The 19,981-nt window shown below is 35.3% G+C and overlaps 1 protein-coding gene across 3 annotated transcripts in view; it reads left to right on the plus strand.

The window, feature by feature from the left end:
• The window catches only part of VCAN (versican), a 92,847-nt gene extending 73,149 nt beyond the window's left edge, over positions 1-19,698 (plus strand). For all 3 annotated transcript variants that reach the window (XM_014057244.2, XM_014057245.2, XM_014057246.2), the window contains 3 exons: positions 15,631-15,775; positions 17,959-18,141; positions 18,522-19,698. In XM_014057244.2, coding sequence (XP_013912719.2) covers positions 15,631-15,775; positions 17,959-18,141; positions 18,522-18,652 — 459 coding nt within the window. In that variant the 3' untranslated portion in view covers positions 18,653-19,698. The remainder of the gene's footprint in view (positions 1-15,630; positions 15,776-17,958; positions 18,142-18,521) is intronic.
• Positions 19,699-19,981: the final 283 nt, after the last annotated feature.

The following is a 19,981-nucleotide window of genomic DNA, read 5'->3' on the forward strand; positions in this document are numbered from 1 at the left end:
CTGGCCAGTGGGAGAAGGGGCATCCCAATACTGGCAACGAGGCAAGAGTTAATATCTTTTTATTTCGTCAGCTTCTGTTTCGTCGTTTGCAGGGAAACAGAAGCTTACAAAAGAAACACCATGGAGATCTGACCTGGGGCAATGGTGACCGTGCCAGCAGTAAAGGCTCTGTGTGCCACCTCTGGCACGCATGCCATACGTTCGCCCTCACAATTCTAGAAGGAGGAATTCATTGTGTAATCCAAGCACAGCTGTATTGTACATATTCTAGTTCAGCTCAGGTGGAATATGGCATACATAGTTTGAACTGAATAAATGAAGCTGCACCACTACCTTAAATACAGAGACTTTGAAATAAAACATTACTTTGCTTTACAGAACATAAAACAAAATATAAAAGTAAAGAAAACAAGACTTCAATGCATTCAGCAGTCCTTTTCATTTAATATATAGCCTCATTTTTATCCCATTTAGGATACGCCCTTTCATACATAAAACAGATGCTTTATAGGAGCTGAGTGTGTATTGTTGCAAGACTGTGCTTGGTATTTGCTCTTCTATCATTAAGAATCAAAGGAAACATCTGGTTCTTGTGTTTCAGGCATATAAGAATGGCTCCCTGCTCCATATCACATATGGCAGCCTTAGAAAGACGTTACTAAGAAAATATGGTTTGATTGATTTCCACAGGTTTAAGATGTGTAGATTTCAGCTCCCAGAATTCCCCAGCTAGTTGAAATCCACACATCTTAAAGTTGCCAAGTTTGAGAAACACTGGATTAATCTAAGAGTAATGTATTTTAGTTTGGGCTGACTTGTGTTGGCTTTTTTTTGTGAGAGCAAGTTCTTTTATTCATATTTTTTGAAAAGCTGCTACTTGTTGTAGATGACTGTGGAAAATGAAAAAGGCAAGCCTGGCTTACTCTCTCATTTGTTGGGATATTTTATGGCCGGAACTAATATGCTTTATTATGTCTCAGACACAGTTTCTTTTGGAGTGTGGCAGAGGGGAATTTGTTACTAACCAGTATAGACTTCCATCCTTCTATCACTATTCTTGTGGACTCAATTAACCTTGTTTTCCACCCGTGCTGTTCCCCACCCCTTCGTGGTCAAATATACTGTACGTTTTCGCACTTTAGTATTTTATTCAGAAGATCATTTAGTCTTTAGACTAGACGGTGTTAAACATGTGATAAATCCCAGAGTTAGGCAGCCAAGAACCACATGACAATAACTTCCAGACTCCAGGAAATGAAATGTTAGCTCAAACTTGTAGCAAATCTCGGGTGTTAAATTTTGATTTAAGCTTGAGATGAAGAAGAAAAAACATTTTGTCAAAAGGATATGGCTATCTGCCAACTAACATTTTTCTGATTGATTTCCATCCCCCCTTTTCATGCTTTTTAAATAATTTCTTTCTATTTTCATTTCTACTGATTTTTCAATAGTTTTACATGGTAAATAGTTCTTTCCAGTCTTTTGAAAATCCTTTATATCCATATGCATGAGTCAAAATGAACTATTACTACTATTGCTAGATCTTAATTAATTACTGAAAAACATTGATGTATTAGGTTTACATCCAGAATCATCTTTCCTTTTTAGCTTTACAGAGTAAAAGTGGTTGATCTTTATAGATCTTGTTCTATCTGTTAGTCAGAAAAGATTAATTTGATCTTAGAAAATTACAATAGCAAGTTAAACAATAAGCACGGAAGGCTCAGTTCATTATTTTTTTCTGATGTAATTAGAAGCCATTTTCTTTTCTTTTTTATTGCAAAAATTACAGTATTACTAAGGGTTTCTGAATGGCATTATGGTCATTAATACCTTTAGAAGTCAGGAATTCTCAACCTGGGTTAAAGCTTTTATTCCTATTTAAAAAGGGAAGTTAAATGGAAAAACCAAGAATATTTACAATTAGGAAATTCTAGCCTAAGAGTAATTAACTGATTGGAAGAGCCCCTCATCTTATAATTTGCTTCTGGAAATAATATCTAGTGTCATTAAATTTTAATTAAATAAAATGTAAAATGTTGAACAGCATATGTTTGTATAAAAAATCATTATAATTCTTTTACTTAAATAAACTGCTGATAATTGCCGGTGACTCTTTGAGTTGCAAATAATTCTAGAGGTTGCAACTCTGACACATTGGAATGCTCCAAAGTAGGGTTGTCTAACACAGCATTCATTTCTCTCACAATTAAGTTCAATCTGAAATGCTTTAGTGCATATAGGACTAGAGTATGTTCAAAGTAATGGCCCATAAAACAATGTGTTAGATAACATTTAAGAATCTAACTCTTCATTTTTGGAATTTACTGGTTACTTTTTCTCAGGGGTATTACTCAGTTGCTGTAAAGATAGCAGAATTAAAATAAAAATAACAGTCTGCAATGCATTTTTAATATGCTGCACCATACCAAAAATAGTCCCAGCAAGTGCAATAAGGGCTCTTGGCAAGCAAAGCTTTGGAGGTTAAAAAAAAAAGTTAGGTCATTCCAGAGCTAACCACAAGCCATCACACTGATTTTTTGTAAGCGAAACAAGATTATTTATATTTTTCTGCACAATAACGCCTCAATATTTTTTTAGATTGAGTAAGACACCCAAAGGGCAGGTCAGGAAAATTTATCTAGATAAAGAAAACACGTATGAATCCACTTGGCTGATCCTCTTGAGGTCTGTAATGTTGTGAAGGGGAATCTCTTATATGCAGAGGAAATGATTTAAAATAAAATCAAGTCATGCTTCTGAATAAAAGAAACATCCAAACTGATTTTAATTTTAACTCAAGCCAGCTTGTTATATTTAAATTCTCAATTTGGGAAGCTACCTTTTTTGTCTCTTTGTTTACTGTTTAATTTAAACAACCATACTTGATTTTAACAACAAAATCTTTCCTGAAAACTGAAACTAGGTTCAATAGAAATCTTAGGATTCAAGACAGTGAGAAGAAAATATTAATATTTCAAATGGCTTATCTGAGATTATGGATGTAGCCTAAATTCTAATTCAAAAATAGGCTATTAGAAATGCTGTTATGAGTTTCTATAACATCTAAATACATAAAATCTCTTCAGATTTACAAGCAACTTAATGAGCTGCTACCTTTTTTTTTTGTTGAATTTCTTATTGCTTCATTAGAAGCAATAGGAAAAAAAACTATGCTTCAAAGCTGGAGAAACTTGGATTCATGCCAAAACCTGGAAAATTCCACCTATACATGAACATACAAGGGTGAGGGCGGGGTAGGTAAGTGATGATTAAAGGCAGCCTAAAGTATGATTTTTCCTATAGTTTTCCTGAAGTTGGTTTCCTGTGGCTCAGGCTTCATAGAAAGCAAAATGATATATGTATGCCATGAATCAATGCAACCCTTTAGACATCCTTAGAATGTATTCAAAAACTTTGTTGAGAAACTGAATTTCAAATAATGCAATAGGATTCCTGACTGCCAAGTTTGATACCATCAAAGCATAACTATGTATAAAGAGGGGAACCTTCCCCCCTACCACAGGTATTGTTTTCGACTCATTTCCTACTGAACTTGTTTCACTATTCAAGACCTTTGCAAACAAGCATGGCAGTCTAAGGAGCCATTCGTGTTTTGGATTAAGCAGACTGACCCAGAGTGGTGCCTTGGGCCTCTTTCTCACAAGGGGGAGTTATTCACATCCTCTGGAAAATACCGCTGATAATTAGTACTTTGTATGGTGGTGAGCTCATTCCCATTACACAAGATTGGGGCTTTATTAAATGAACAGGGCGGCTTCTGCAGCCAGATTGTGTCTCACTTCTGGCCTGCTAGCAGATTTTAAACAGGCGAGTTCCACCTTAAAGCTGTCCAGAGACCTCTGTTCATTTGGCTTCCTCTTCAGTGTAGACACATTTCACATGTTTGTAACATGGGACTCGAGTGTGTCAGGGGAAAAAGGCAATGTGAAAGCCAAAATTATTTTTTAAGACCTTCCTTCCTTCCTTCCTTCTTTCCTTCCTTCCTTCCTTCCTTCCTTCCTTCCTTCCTTCTTTCTTTCTTTCTTTCTTTCTTTCTTTCTTTCTTTCTTTCTTTCTTTTGGCAAATCAGTGCCTGGGTTCCTTTTAGAGAGAGCATAAAGGAGGAGTTGAGAAAATCCTCTAAACTTGCTGTAGAGGAAAGTTGCCCATGAGAATTAAATAAAACAAACAAACAAGTTTGAGAGTACTGTGGACAGACTGCACACAAAAGGCCTGTTGTGCCAGAAATCCTTGGAATCCTGTAATAAAGGGATTTTGAAAATTGAACAGAAAGTTTGGTCTTCAAAATATAGAGGTATTTAAAATAATACATTTGGTTTCCTCTAAAGAGGGAAAAAGCCTATTGCTCTACTTACTTAAAATATATTACTTAATATCAAAAATCATATTCTGCCTCAGATTAGTACAAAGGCCTGCCGAATAGGCTTTGGTTTGTATTTTTTGCTTAGCGAGACAAAGTAGGCTCTTATCTACAAGATAGATTAAATGTAGATTTGGCCAGGAGATCATTATTTTAAAAAAAACCTGCAATAGCTATTAGAAGAAATTCTGAAAATGAGCAATTTTGAGGGTATATATTTTTAAAATACATTTATGTGGGTACAAGTAGTCCTTGACTTATGACCTCAATTGAGTCCAAAATGTATGTTGCTAAATGAGAAATGTATTGAGTTTTGTTCCATTTTACGACTTTCCTTGCCACAGTGTTAAGTGAATCACCACCACTGTTGTTAATAACACGGTTGTTAAGTGAACTGGCTTCCCCATGGACTTTGCTTGTCAGAAAGTTGCAAAATGGGATCATGTGACCCTGAGGCACTGCAACCGTCATAAATATGAGGTAGTTGCCAAGCATCCAAATGTAAATCATGTGATCCTGCAGATGCTGCAACAGTCACACGTGTTAAAAATGGTCATAAGTTACTTTTTTCATAAGTGACTTTTTAATAATTTTGAATGGTCATTAAACAAACTCCTGTTGTTGGGACTGGAATTTCCATTGCTAAGCAATGCAATCGCAAAGCGTGCTATCATATGACTGTAACCCTTAGCAATATAAGTTCTATCACTTCGTGTTGTCGTTAAATCCTATGCTGTCATTAAGTAATACAATACAATAGCAGAGTTGGAAGGGACCTTGGAGGTCTTCTAGTCCAACTCCCTGCCTAGGCAGAAAACCCTATACCGTTTCAGACAAATGGCTATCCAACATCTTCTTAAAGACTTCCAGTCTTGGAGCATTCATAACTTCTGGTGGCAAGCTCTTCCACTGATTAATGGTTCTAACTGTCAGGAAATTTCTCCTTACTTCTAAGTTACTTTTCCTCTTGATTAGTTTACACTCATTGCTTCTTGTTCCACCCTCAGCTGCCTTGGAGAATAGTTTGACTCCCTCTTCTTTGTGGCAACCCCTGAGATATTGGAACACTGCTATCATGTCTCCCCTAGTCCTTCTTTCTATTAAACCAGACATATCCAGTTCCTGAAACCGTTCTTCATATGTTTTATTCTCCAGTCGCCTAATCATCTTTCTTCTTCTTCTCTGCATTCTTTCTAGAGTCTCCACATCTTTTCTACATCATGGCGACCAAAATTGAATGAGTATTCCAAGTGTGGCCTTACCAAGGCATTATAAAGTGGTATTAACACTTCATGTGATCTTGATTCTATCTCTCTGTTTATGTAGTCTAGAACTGTATTGAGCAGTAACTGTGAGTGGGATCTTGGAGTCCTAGTGGACAATCATTTAAATATGAGCCAGCAGTGTGCAGCAGCTGCCAAAAAAGCCAACACAGTTCTAGGCTACAAAAACAGAGGGATAGAATCAAGGATGATTGCCATTTGCTACCTCCTGCTGTCTTCTCCATTGACTTTGCTTTGGATCCTGGCAGTGAAGCAATAGCAATAGCAATAGTTAGGCTTATATACCGCTTCATAGGGCTTTCAGCCCTCTCTAAGCGGTTTACAGAGTCAGCATATTGCCCCCAACAACAATCTGGGTCCTCATTTTACCCACCTCGGAAGGATGGAAGGCTGAGTCAACCTTGAGCCTGGTGGGATTTGAACAGCCAAACTGCTGAACTGCAGTCAGCTGAAGTAGCCTGCAGTGCTGCATTTAACCACTGCGCCACCTCGGCTCTAGAGGGTCGCAAATGCAGATCACTAATGGGATGCTGCAATATCATGATTGCAAGCTCCTTGCCAAGCACCTGGATTTGATCATTTGGGTGCAGGGACTCTTTGGTGCAAATACAAGGAACCATAGTTAGGACCTTTTATTCAGCACCATCATGACTTTCAAGAATTTCTGAATGTGTGGCTATTAAGCAAGGATCCCACGTATCAGGAAACTTTTATTTTATTGTTTTTAAACAGCAGGGTTTTTTAAAACCAACCTTTTAAATGAAATTCTCATATTTATCTGTTGTTTTGACAACCATCTCAATATTATCCTCCATAGAAAACAGATTCATTTATGAGTTTTATTATTTATGACCAATATTTTTCAAATATGTAACTCATCAAATTGTAATATAATACCTTAGCAATTTGAAATGATGCAATGTTGATATTTATTTACTCTTTTGAATGATTTGGTAGGAGAGGCCAGGATTTCTGTCTTTTAGATGATCCAATGTTTTCAGGCTCCCATCTTAATCTCAAAGGAATCTCAAGGCAGGACAGCAAGAATAAAAAGAATTCCAACAAGGTCCAATCTTTATCTTGCACCAATGAGAAAAAAAATAGAAGTAGGGTAGAATAATGCGCTTTAGGAATGAGAATCAAAAACATGCATTTTATCTGCTGGTTCCCTGAGCTTTGTTTTCTGCAACAGTGCTAAAAATGAGGAAGAAGCAAGGAGAAAGCAATGTGCAGGATCCAGTGATTTGCGTAAAACAATATTTCCCAACCTGTGTTCTTACAGTAACTCCCAGAATTCTCCACAATTGTTATGCTGGCTGCAGACTTTTGGAAGGCATATCTAGATATTGACTAGTATTGATTTTAAAAGTACAATGTAGTTTTATAGTGGGGACTGAAATGCATGTTAATGCAAGGGATTAAATTTGGAGATTGTAGCATTATACAGTTGTAATCCCCCATAATACCATAAAGGAAATCAGTATTTTTCCCTTGTATGGAACATGGCTTGGGCTTAGTTTTAGAAAACAAAATCTAAAATCCTATAGCTATAGTTCCATAATCCCTAAATTGGGATATTTTGTTGCCTCAGTGATATAAAATGTACATTAATTGTGTATTTAATGTGTTTGCTTGGACAATAAAGAATAGATTAATAAATTAATACTTCAAATCCATCAAGATTCTGAGCGTGCCATTTTGATCCATGTTTTTATACATTTTCCTTGATTTGTATACTGTATTCCATGTGATACTGGATTGAACTTAATTCAGAAATCACAGAAAGTGTTACTGTATGCCTTTTAATTAATAATGGTAGCATAGACACATTTTGCCTGAAACATAACAATTACATTTTTTCATTATTTCATATTTTAAATTGTCTGCCAAATCAATCCATGCTATGCAAAAGTACATATCAATTCTCTTTTCCTGTGTATTTTATATTTGAATTGATTACCATGTTTCCCTGAAAATAAGACAGGGTCTTATTTTCTTTTGACCCCCGAAATAAGTGCTTGGCCATATTTTCAGGGGGTCTTATAATTTTTGAGGTACAGGAGGCAGTGAGTGTGTTAGCTTAACACTACCTTGGTTGTATTTTGACAATCAAAATATTCCATTTACTATTCTCTTTTTTAAAAATATATCATGTAACTTTTTAATGGTGTTCCTTTTAATTAATTTTATGGGCTTGATTTTTCATGTTTGGATATACCTTGTTCTATTTTGCAAATTACTTTTGGTATTCTTGTTAGGAGTCTTAAATAGCATGAACTGCTTCTGCAACTTGCTGGCATCTGGAATATAAATGGAGAAAAATACAGCAGAGACTGGCAACCATATTTTGTATAGTTGCCAAGAAATTTGTATGGGTGTGTGTATATTATACAGAGAAATGAAGTGTCCATTTGTTCTTCGTACTTATAAGGTTGGAAATAATGGAAATGAGAATTCTAAGACTACGTTCTAAATATTTTGATCGAACCATTTGTCGAACAATGAAAAATTGTTAAAACGTGTACAATTCGCTGGCCAAATCTTTGTTTACTTATTGACTATCAGCAAATGTAACAAAATATACCATTAAGATGAAAACATTCACCTAAGGCACAAGTTAATCATAGAGTTAATTTCTGTTGACTTTTATTGAGCAGCAAAGGAATGGTATATTTCTAGTATAATGAAGTTTTAACCATTTAATTAAGGACATTGATTAGCCTACAAGAGTAATGATTAGACAGCACCATCTACTGGCTAATTTTAGTGGTCCTGATTAAATATTCATTGGATTGAAGGGAATTCTTTCGTTTTCAAACTGATTTTCAGATGCACAATACTAAGTCTGCTTAATCTTTTTACATAATGCCTCTTCCTGTTACTATAGTCAGCTGCTCTCAAAAGGTTGAAGATGTAAACAATATGCACTTACCTAAAAGTAATGGCTCTAGTTTCAGAGAAGCCGATTTTCCATTAGAGACTCAAGCAAGCTGTAATATTTTTGGTGTAAACCTGGATTGGCTGTTGTGCAGTGTGTCATTTGACCCTTCAAGTATATATAGCATATATATTTGGAAGGACAGTCATTGAAGAGAAAAAAGAATAAAATAGAAATGGGATAATGGGAACCCTAAATAGTGCAAACATTGTTCCAAGAGAAGAGAAGGCCAACATGTATGTTATATACAAAAATACAGTTGGAAAGGGTAATATAGGATTTGGGGTGTACAAGGGCATGCATATAGCTTCTGTTGGGGATGTTTATTATTATTATTTTATTATTATTATTTATTAGTTTTGTATGCCACCCACTCTTGAAAGACTCAGGGCGGCTTACAATAAAAAGGGAGGGGGAATATAAAAAATAATACAACAATTTAAAATTACAGCAACATTCATAACTTAAAGTGGGGCTGGATAATTCAACAGCCCCAGGCCTGCCGGAACAGCCAGGTCTTAGTTGCTTTACGGAAGGCCGGAAGGGTAGTAAATGTCCGGATCTCAACGGGGAGATCGTTCCAGAGGGCCGGGAGCTGCAACAGAGAAGGCCCTCCCCCGGGGAGTGGCCAGCCGACATTGGCTGGCAGATGGAATCCAGAGGAGGCCTAGTCTGTGCGATCTAATCAGTCTTTGGGAGGTAATTGGCAGGAGGCGGTCTCTCAGGTAGGTAAATTGAATCTGTCAACCCAGTGAAATTTGGTAGGGAAGACTTGTTATTTCAAGGAATAACATAGACACATTGTATTCCAGTCTTGTAAGTAATTTCTGGACAGCCTACATGCCCCACCAGCATAGTATCCAGACCACTTCTTGCATATTATATTTTCAATCAAATTTCTCAGAAAGGTATTGGAGGGTGTTTAAAGATTCTTCTGTTCGTCAGCAACTAATCAAATAAAGATGTTTTTTTCTCTGAGATTGTGCTTCAGCTGTTGACAGCAGCCACACAAGCCCAAGAAAAAAAAAAGCTACTGCATAGTTTTCTGGACAAGCATTATGTGTTTAGTCTGAATACGCTCTGACTCAGTTCTGTTTTGCAAATCTGTATTTCTGCAATCAGCTTCGTATATTGACTAAAATGAGTATATCAGAGAAGAAACCTAAGATGCTTCAATGCTACCCATGCTATAGAGTGCTGCAAGGAAAATTGTAGAGTGGAAAGAGAAAAAGATGAATGGTAATAGAGATTTAGGTTCAGAGAAACTTGTTCCCAAAGATATCCAGGCAATTTTTGTAAACGTCCATACACAGGTATCTTTAATGATCTTCTTGACTACGGCAGAAATATGTAGCTAATGGGAAATTTAAAAGTGAAATAAAAATAAAACACTAGATTTAAATGGACATGCTTTTCTGGATCTGATATTGAGTTAATAACACATAACTAGAACCCTTGCAGTGTTTGTATTACAAAATTCCTGAGCTTGAACATTTTTGAAGTAATTGCTTGAAAAAAAACCTGTTTCAGTATCATGACTTTGTGCATTATGCAGCAATACAGCAGGATGTATTGAATTTTGCAGTTTTATTAGCAAATTCAGCTGCTGAGGATTCAAGCATCACTGTAACATATGCAGTTTGATATTGAAACACCTATTCATTTTTGAAAATATGCATTCAAATGAATTCTTTCAACAAGAGAACAAACTTAAGAAAGATCTTGGATTCTTGATTGAATTTGTTTGTGATAATCCCAGCAGGTCACTTGTCTAATAGATGGAATATGGTCATGGAAAGAAATTGTTACTAAATTATAGAGCACATTGATTAGCATAGGAAATACACTGTTTAGATAACCAGCTCCAGACAATTTTCTGTTATACAATGGAAGAAGTTTTTCAGGATATAGAGAGGATTATGGAAAAGGAAACACTAGTTAGTGGCACCATATAATTAAGGTTTCTGGTGCCATGTTTTAAACTTGTTACAAATAAACTCTATTTAACAATTGCTTAGTTTTAATTTACCCAGCAGATAATTGTTTAGATACCAATTGTGACTTGAGCAATATTCAAAGTTTAAAGAAGTATGAGGATTACTTATTAATTATCAAATCACTAAGCTGTTAAGAAGGCAGGCATGAAATGTGTGTCAACTGAATGCAAATGGATAAAAATAGGAATGCAGTCATATAATTAACTCTGCTAAAGCATATAATTTATCAAGTATTTTAAACTAGTCAAGGTTTCTCAGCATAATTTATCATTTGGGGTTGATGAAATGGGGAAAGAAACATGCACACTGTTGAAAAGGAGTAATCTGGGAAAATATAATTAACACTGAACATTTCCAATTTCAGTTTATTATTTGTTCTTTGTGGAGCATATTTTCCTGTATCTGAAAGATGGAAAGGAAATTATTTATATTGTCTTCTGAAAGAATGCCCATCCCTTCTCCAGCCTTTAGGCTTCTGTGGCCTATATCTTTTGTCATTTAATTGGGGCTGTTGCCGTGCAATGCTCAACATTAAGAAAACTAAGATCATGGCATCTGGCCCTCTCAATTCCTGGCAAACAGATGGGGAAGAAATATGAGGTAGTGACAGATTTTCTTGGGCTTCAGGATCACCGCAGATGGGGACTACAGCCAAGAAATTAAAAAAACACTTGCTCCTGGGGAGGAAAACTATGGCAAATCTAGACAGCATACTAAAAAGCAGAGACATCACCCTGCCAACAAAAGTGTGTATAGTCAAGGCTATGGTTTTCAAGTTGCAATGTATGGTTATGAAATTGGGACCATTAGAAAGGTTAAGCACCAAATAATTGAGGCCTTTGAACTATGGTGCTGGAGAAGACTCTTGCGAGTCCCTTGGACTGCAAGGTGATCAAACTGGTCAGTCCTAAAGGAGATCAACCCTGACTGCTCTTTAGAAGGTCAGATCCTGAAGATGTGACTCAAATACTTTGGTCACCTAATGAGAACAAAGGACTCACTGGAGAAGAGCTTGATGCTGAGAAAGATTGAAAGCGAAAGAAGAAGGGGATGACAGAGAATGAGGTGGCTGGATGGAGTCACTGAAGGTGTGAGCTCTGATGGACTCTGGGTTCTGGTAGAGAACATTGTCCATGCAGTCACAATGGGTCGGATACAATTTCACAACTAACAACAACTACAATGTAGTGAAAAAAGAAAAATATCAATGATAGGGATAAGTATGTCAGGGTTCAGAAGCTCTGAATCCAAATGTAGCTGATTTGAAGTTCCATGTATCTATAGATACTTTGACTATTTGAATGAAGTAATTACTTAACAGATTGTGGGGCAGATTATTACTTTCTTTTGAACAGTTTGTGGAAACTCTTATTCTACTTTGCCAACTCTTGTCATGATATCTATGACTTCAGAAAGACTTAAGAACAGAGCTTTGAATATAGAATTTTTGCTTCTTATGGAACCACCCTAATGAAATGCAAGTTGTCTTTTAACACTGAGGACTACTCTATAAGCTTTATATTGCACTTGTATTTTTTTCCCTTTAATCAAATCCAGATTTGTCCTGGAGCAAGATTACAACTCTGGAGTTTTAAGTGGTGATATCTTTTCATGAAAGAAGGCCATTCATTTTCTTCACATTAATTTGTGTGCTCTATTTCTCAGACAGTGGGAGAATTTAAAGGTTGTGTTTCCACATGAGCTGTACATATGGATTGTTACTATTGCTTACAATCTTCCCACCTGGGTATGCTCAGTTTCCTCAACAAATCGGCATTTGCCACCAAATTTGGTTTTCATTTTTACTTAGAAAAAGAAAACAAAATCTAGTTGTCTCACAAAGACTTGGCTCATATGTTAAAATGTTGAATGAATTTGTGTTACACCATACTCTAATTAAAGCTGAAATAAATGTTCCTGAAGCTACTATGCCCAAATAAGGTAATAAAAAATTGATTTTTATGAAGAGTTAAGAAAGCAGTTAAAGGATCTGTATTAAGTGAATCTGGCATTGGTAAAAACAGTGTGAGAATTATAATGCCAAAGCAAATGTGCATAGTGTTGGTGTCCAGTATGAAAACGTTTTTTGTTTGCAAAAATTTGCCAATTTCATTATGCTTGTTGTTTTGTAGCAATACTGCAAAATTTCCAAGACTTGCCTAGAACTTAAATGCTACAGTATTTCTGGCTTTTGTACAAACCCCACTTCATAAATACAGTCAATGCAGTTTCACAATGAAAGCAATTTGTGCACCAACATATGCTGGTATTGTTCCTATTGGCAGTAAATTACAAAATGCTGCATTCTGAAAATATGGAATTGGCAGTCAGGGAAACTTAGACAAAACAGTAGACAAGAGCAGTTGCACCCTTCGTCTACTCTAGCCAAACTCAAGTTGATATTTTCCTCAGCATCCTGAATTGAACTTGGATGCTGGTAGAAAGTGAGGGTAGCTTGTGAAGTAATGAGTATAATTACTCATGCCACTAAATTGTTATTGATAATATATTTATAAAGCAGAAAAAATGAAAAATGATGCAAATGCCCCTACTGACTGACACAAAATGCCAAGTTTTGTGACAGTATGTTCTTATAATTGTCCAAAGCTCTCCTTGACATCAAAATTCCTATGACGCAGAAGACTGAGCCCTCTTAGAGATATAATGTTGGTGAGACATTAATCTGATATAGTTTTTATGGCTCTAAAAAAAAACACCTTGGAAGATTATCAAACAGATAATCTTGGATGGATGATTATCAAAGAGAGATTTCAAAAAAAGATTGGGCAATTATTTGTCTGGAATAGAATAGGGTATTTCGAGCATTGGCAGAAGTAAAAGATCCCAAAGTCCTTTCCAACTCTTATTCTAAAATACTCTGAAGGAAACAATTATTTAGCTCTCTTCAGCCAAAACTAAGGTTGAGGCTCTAAAATATAGAGAATGCCAGGCAAACAATGAACCTGAAAATTAAATGGGTATGTTTCATTTAAAAGAAGCAACTAGAACTAAATGTTGAACAATTGGCAATATGAAATAATGTGTCATTAAATGCTATGTACTCAAAGAACCACATAGGTAGGAAACAGATGCAACTGTAAACCAGACTTTCCAAATCAATTGACAGTTGCTGTGGTTTGATCAAGTCTTGGAGAAAACCACTTCATCTTTTTCTGACAAAAACATGTTTTATTACCTGGCACTGGCACTGGCACTGGCAAGAGACTTAATGTGTCCCAAATTAGAATGTTGCAATAAACTTACTTAAATAATCAAAAGGTTATAATTGATAAGCAAATTTAGTTTTGGGGAAAAGTTAAAAATATCTACTTTATATACATAAAATATAAAATACAAATAAAGTACATAAAGATATTTAATGGTTCCAGTAAGTAAATAACACATTTAGTTCATTAACATTATTAAAAATGTACTTAAAATACTGTGTTTGGATTACTTTATAAAGATTAAAACAAAACAATTTGAACCTTTTTACAAGTGCGCATAGGGAACAACTCCAAGTGCTGAAATGAAAAAGAAAATAAATCACTTGTCTTTTACCCATTTATGGGATGGATTGGTTGGTAAGTGCATAGCATTTGTAGACATGGTTATTTCCGTAAAATTTATTTTTTTATCTCCATTAATTTCTAGTAGTAAAGAAAAAGAAATAACATCCCAAAGGACAGTGAAATAGATTTCTTGAAGCATTCCTTTTCTTTATTCCCTTTCCTTATCATTTTTTAAAAAGAAGAATCAAGGCAAAAATAATATACAGATAGGTAAAAGTAAAGATTTCCCTCGCACTTATGTGCTAGTCATTCCTGACTCCAGGGGGCAGTGCTCATCTCCATTTCAAAGTCGAAGAGCCAGTATTGTTTGAAGACGTCTCCCTGCTCATGTGGCCAGAATGACTAAATGCCAAAGGCTTACGGAACACTGTTACCTTTGGTTCCTATTTTCCTACTTCCATTTTTACATGCTTTCGAACTGCTAGGTTGTCAGAAGCTGGGAGAAGTAATGGGAGCTCACTCGGTTACACGGTGCTAGGGATTTGAACCACTGAACTGACAACCTTTCTGATCAACAAGCTCAGGGTCTTAGCCACTGAGCCACTGCATCCCTCTAACATAGTTCATAGTCCTTGACTAATAACAGTTCATTTAGTGACCATTCAAAGTTGCAATGGGACTGAAAAGAAGTGACATATGACCATTTTTCACACTTATGACCATTGCAGTATCCCCATGGTCATGTAAGCATAATTCAGATGCTTGGCAATTGACTCATATTTATAACGGTTGCAAAGTCCTGGGTTCTACTAATCTGTTGCGATCTTCTGACAAGTGAAGTCAATGGGGAAGTCAGATTCATTTAACAACTATGTTACTAATTTAATTACTTAACTTCACTTAACAAGTGTGGCAAGTTGTAAATGGGACAATTTTTTCTTAACAAACATCTTGCTTAGCAACATAAATTTTGGGCTCTGTTGTGGTTGTAAGTCAAGGACTATCTTTACTGTGGTTCTGACTGTGCCATTTGGAAAGACTCTTGATAACCTTTAGAATAAGTCAAGAACATTTTCAGGAAATAAGCACCCAACCAGGATGAAAAACTTTTTTGTGGGCAGAGAAGGATAGGACTAAATTCAATATTTTAATATTATAAACAAAATAACATTGTTGTAGACATCCGAAGCAGATTTGTTTTGAGAGGAACCTCCAAAGCATCTAAATATACTTCATAGTAACTGTAGTATTATTTTATAGAAAAGGTGATGCTAACACAATTTTGATTTCATAGGAATAGAAAGGTTTGCATTCTCCTGCTGTGGTTAAAAGTGATTTTCAGCCTTTCCTATTAGGTGCATTTTTAAATGGTACACTTTATATCTGTAGTGCACCAAAATATTCTGATTTTTTTTTCTGATGACAACATTTGCAATTTGACATCTTTGCTCAGTTTATTTTATTCAAATACAACTTTGGCAGGTTTCATATTCTGATTGTGTTTTGTCTTCTGCAGCAATATGAAAACTGGAGACCAAAACAGCCAGATAGTTTCTTTTCTTCTGGAGAAGATTGTGTTGTTATAATTTGGCATGAAAATGGTCAATGGAATGATGTACCATGCAATTATCACCTCACTTACACATGCAAGAAAGGAACAGGTAAATAAGTCCAATTTAGACTTATGCAGTAAACATTGTACTGATACTCTTAAAACTTAAACTTGTGCGTGCAACATTTGGTGCTTTGAAAAGTGGGAAACTCATTACAGGTTGAACTAGAGCAGTGAAAAAAATGGATATAAGAAATTATACACTTAGGAGCTCTTAAATAATTTAAATATTAAGATACTTTCTTGTATTAAAGAAAGGAATGTAGTTGGTTTCTGTACCAGAAGATTAGAACGTATCTAAGAAGGAACAAAGAAACGAATAGCTAGGTAAATTTTCATTCTAATTAAATTACTGAAAATCATGATTAAACATAAAAAGATCTAAAGAAGATCTAAAGAATCAGCCTGGGTACTATAAAACCAAGACTTTTCAAATTCTTAGAGTTGAGTAAGCATGTGAACGTGTTCCGTATTTTTTGGAGTACCTTTTTTCTTCAAAAAGAAAAAGAGGCTGAAAATCTGGGTGCGTCTTATATATTGAATACAGCATTTTTTGCCTCCTGAAGCCCCACCCCTTCACCAAAATGGCCATGCAGAGCCTTACAGGCCGTTTTTTGCTCAATTTTGCCCCCCAGCAGCACTCTATAAGCTTCCATAAGGCTATGCATGTAATTTTTTTGACAAAAAACAGGCCCGTTTTCGCGAAAAATTCTCTCTCCCTCCCTCCCTCCTGTATTTCTCTCTCTTTCTCTTTCTCTTTTTCTCTATCGCTCTATCTACCTACCCCTCCCTCCCTCCCTCCCTCTCTCTCTCTCTCTCTCTCTCTCTCCCTACCCCTACCTACCTACTGTATTTCTCTCTCCCTCTCTATCCCTCTATCTACCTACTACTTTTTTTTAAAAAAATGTCTCTTCAAAATCTTGGTGTGTCTTATACTCCAGTGCATCTTATACTCCAAAAAATACGGCAAGTTTTTGTTAGCATTGAAATTTCAAAAGGTTTTAACAAAGTTATTTACCAATCTGTGCCATAGTAATCATGGGAACATCTTATGACTCTTGTTGCTTAAATTACAGAAAATAGAAAGGGATGGTCCATGCTTGCAACTGAGTTATATAAGAGGAATTCAAGTCTGATCAATGAATGCTATGTCTTTATAACTCATTTAAAGCTGACAAAGTGATAGTTGGGTTTGTTAATGACACCAAATTATTTAGTGTGCTTACAACATAAAGAAATATCAAAAACTCTAATATTATTTTTACAACTTGAAGGAATATGAATTGAAATGATATGTGAAGTTTGGTATAAGGCTATGAGATACACATTGAGCAAATTATTTTAGACACCCAAACAAAACTTGGAATCATTACAATATTCATATATTCTGGCCACTTGGATCCTATATTACCACCAATAAGTACAATGTTGTTTTATTCATGAATTAATGGTAACATTGGACTAATAGTGGAACCTTCGTGTCATAGTGGAGCATAGAGTTTTATGGCTGATAAGTCATTTGTATAATGTGGCAAACAAACATTTTTATAGCACAAGGAAGACAGTGGTGGGATTCATATTTTTTTTCTACCAGTTCTATGGGTGTGGTTTGGTGGGCGTGGCATGGCATGGCTTGCTGGGCATGGCTTGCTGGGCATGGCATGGTGGGCACAGCAGGGGAAGGATACTGTAAAATTTTGATTCCCTCCCCACTCCAGGGGAAGGTTACAGCAAAATCCCCATCCTTCTGATCAACTGGGACTCAGGAGACAGAGAATAGATGAGGGCGGGGCCAGTCAGAAGTGTTATTTACCAGTTTTCCAAACTACTCAACATTTCCGTTACCAGTTCTCCAGAATTGGTCAGAACCTGCTGAATACCAGCAGGAAGGAAGGAAGTGCTATATCCAAGTATGTAATATGATGCAGTATAATATACACAATTCAGCTTTTTAGAAACTTGTAGTTTTCTACTAGAAAAATGGACAAAAACCTTTTCAAATAATATATACAGGAATTGTTCAAAAAAGTCCTCTTAAATCTGATAATATATTTTCCTGTGTTTTCTATTTTGATTGGTTTAAGTTTTATAGAATTGTATGTTTGTGTGATTTTTAGAATATATGGTCTAAAAATCCATGGATCGATGAGTAGATGGTCTTGTAGTGAAGGTTGAGATTGATTGATACATTAAAAATTACATTTTATAAAAAAAATTAATTTGTACTTTCAGTTGCTTGCGGCCAGCCACCGGTAGTAGAAAATGCAAATACCTTTGGAAAGATGAAGCCCCGTTATGAAATTAACTCATTGATCAGATATCATTGTAAAGATGGCTTCATCCAGCGACATGTTCCAATAATCAGATGTCAAGGAAATGGTCGATGGGATTTACCTAAAATTACCTGCATGAATCGTGAGTAGATTATGTGGAGGAAAATACGATTGCTTATTCTTAAATTAGATATTTGCCATCCTGATGAAAACTTCTACAAGATAAAATCAAAACAACTTTTCTTTCCCATAAAGTATCTTCAGTTATTACTCTGACCACTGAATTTACTTTGAATAAAAGTAAATCTCTTTGAGTGAATCTCTTTGTTCTATGAATTGAATGAATGATTTGATGCTTACCTGGAGAATGGGAAAAATGATTACTATGGAAGAGACTAGCACGCTAGCCAATGTCTGAATCTGATTATACTATATATATTATACATTGCATTCATTCATCCTGCTTATATTTCTGTTAGCGCAGTTGTAAAGCTTTCCTTCTTTTTTTTCTTTTATTTTCAGCATCTTCATTCCAAAGGACTTATTCTAAAAAATACTATTATAAAAATTATTCACCAGGAAAGGTAAACTCATTTAATTCATCAAAACATTTTCATCGTTGGATCAGGACATGGCAAGATTCAAGGCGTTGAACCCACTTCTGGTAAAAGTGGGACATTTGCCATGCCAGAATGCCCTAATTTATGGTGCCTTAAAAAAATAAAGGATTACCCAGCATTTTGGAATAAATATGGACCTGAGTACATACAACACATATCAATGATGGCTACAAATGAAAATACTGAAAAGGGAACAATTTCCAGCCTATCTAGTATGTTAATTTCTATATGTCGTTGGTGAGGGATTATTTGATTCTTTACCCCAGTCCCTGTAGTAATTAAACTCTTCCATTTTAGCACCAATGATAATGTAAATAAGATGATTTAATAGTGTTTAAGTGTGTTGTATTTTAAAAAAAACCTGTATATACAATAAGATGTCAAACTAAGTTCAGGCTTATTTATGACCATTTGGCTTCAGAGATCTTTAATCATTTATGTTGCTTGTCTTGGAGGTACTTTACTAGACTGGAAATAATTTCAAACTGTTATCAGCAATCATTTTGTAAACATGGGAGACGCGGCTATTACAAGCTGAAGATGAACTGTGAAAGTAGTTTTGGTCAAGAAACAGCTATTTTCTAATGAAGAACGGTAGAATTTATGGAATGAAAAGCTTTCACAAGGAATATGAAATTAAGAGCAACTTGGAAGAAGTGACTCCAATATGGAACTTGACTTTTGTCCTTTCTAGCCTTGGCACTGATCACGAAGGACTTGAGGACTCTTTTAAAAATTTGACAAGGAAGGGCTGTAGGATTAATAACAATAATAATAGTAATAAAGGCTAATAAGTAATAGTAATAAAGGCTAATACTTTAATTTTCAACCAGGGCCATTTTAAAAAAATATCAACTTTTCCAACACTAATCATGGGTCTATTTTACAGCTCTCTGCATTTTAAGATGGAGATATATAGACCTACTTTTTTGTAAAATAAAATTTAAAAAAGTAAATAATTTTGTATATAAAATATCTATAACCATTTTTAATCTTTTTATAAAGTAATGAATGTTTGTGTATGAATGCTGCAGCTGTGAAGCGTACATAAATAAATGAAGTAAGCCATACAGATATAATTTATTGGATGTTCTTTCTATCCTGACAGCTGTCAAACTCCACTAATGCATTAGGAAGAGCAAGAGTTGGTTTCAAATGTTTTTCTGCTTAAAGGGAAAATAAAATCTAATAAATCGGATCATTTATTTATGGTAATATGAATGATAGTTATGTGATAATCGTGATCTTTGCCTCTGAAAAATATGTTATATGCCCATAAATATATTGTATGTTTTTCTTCAAATGTGGAAGACAGGAATTGCCTTTTCTTCAGTACTCAACCTCACACAATCTATTAGAGCA

This window comes from Thamnophis sirtalis, unplaced genomic scaffold (genome assembly GCF_051295495.1).
Source record: "Thamnophis sirtalis isolate CommonGarterSnake01/CBP01778 unplaced genomic scaffold, rThaSir2_p1.2 scaffold_5, whole genome shotgun sequence".
Classification (NCBI taxonomy): domain Eukaryota; kingdom Metazoa; phylum Chordata; class Lepidosauria; order Squamata; family Natricidae; genus Thamnophis; species Thamnophis sirtalis.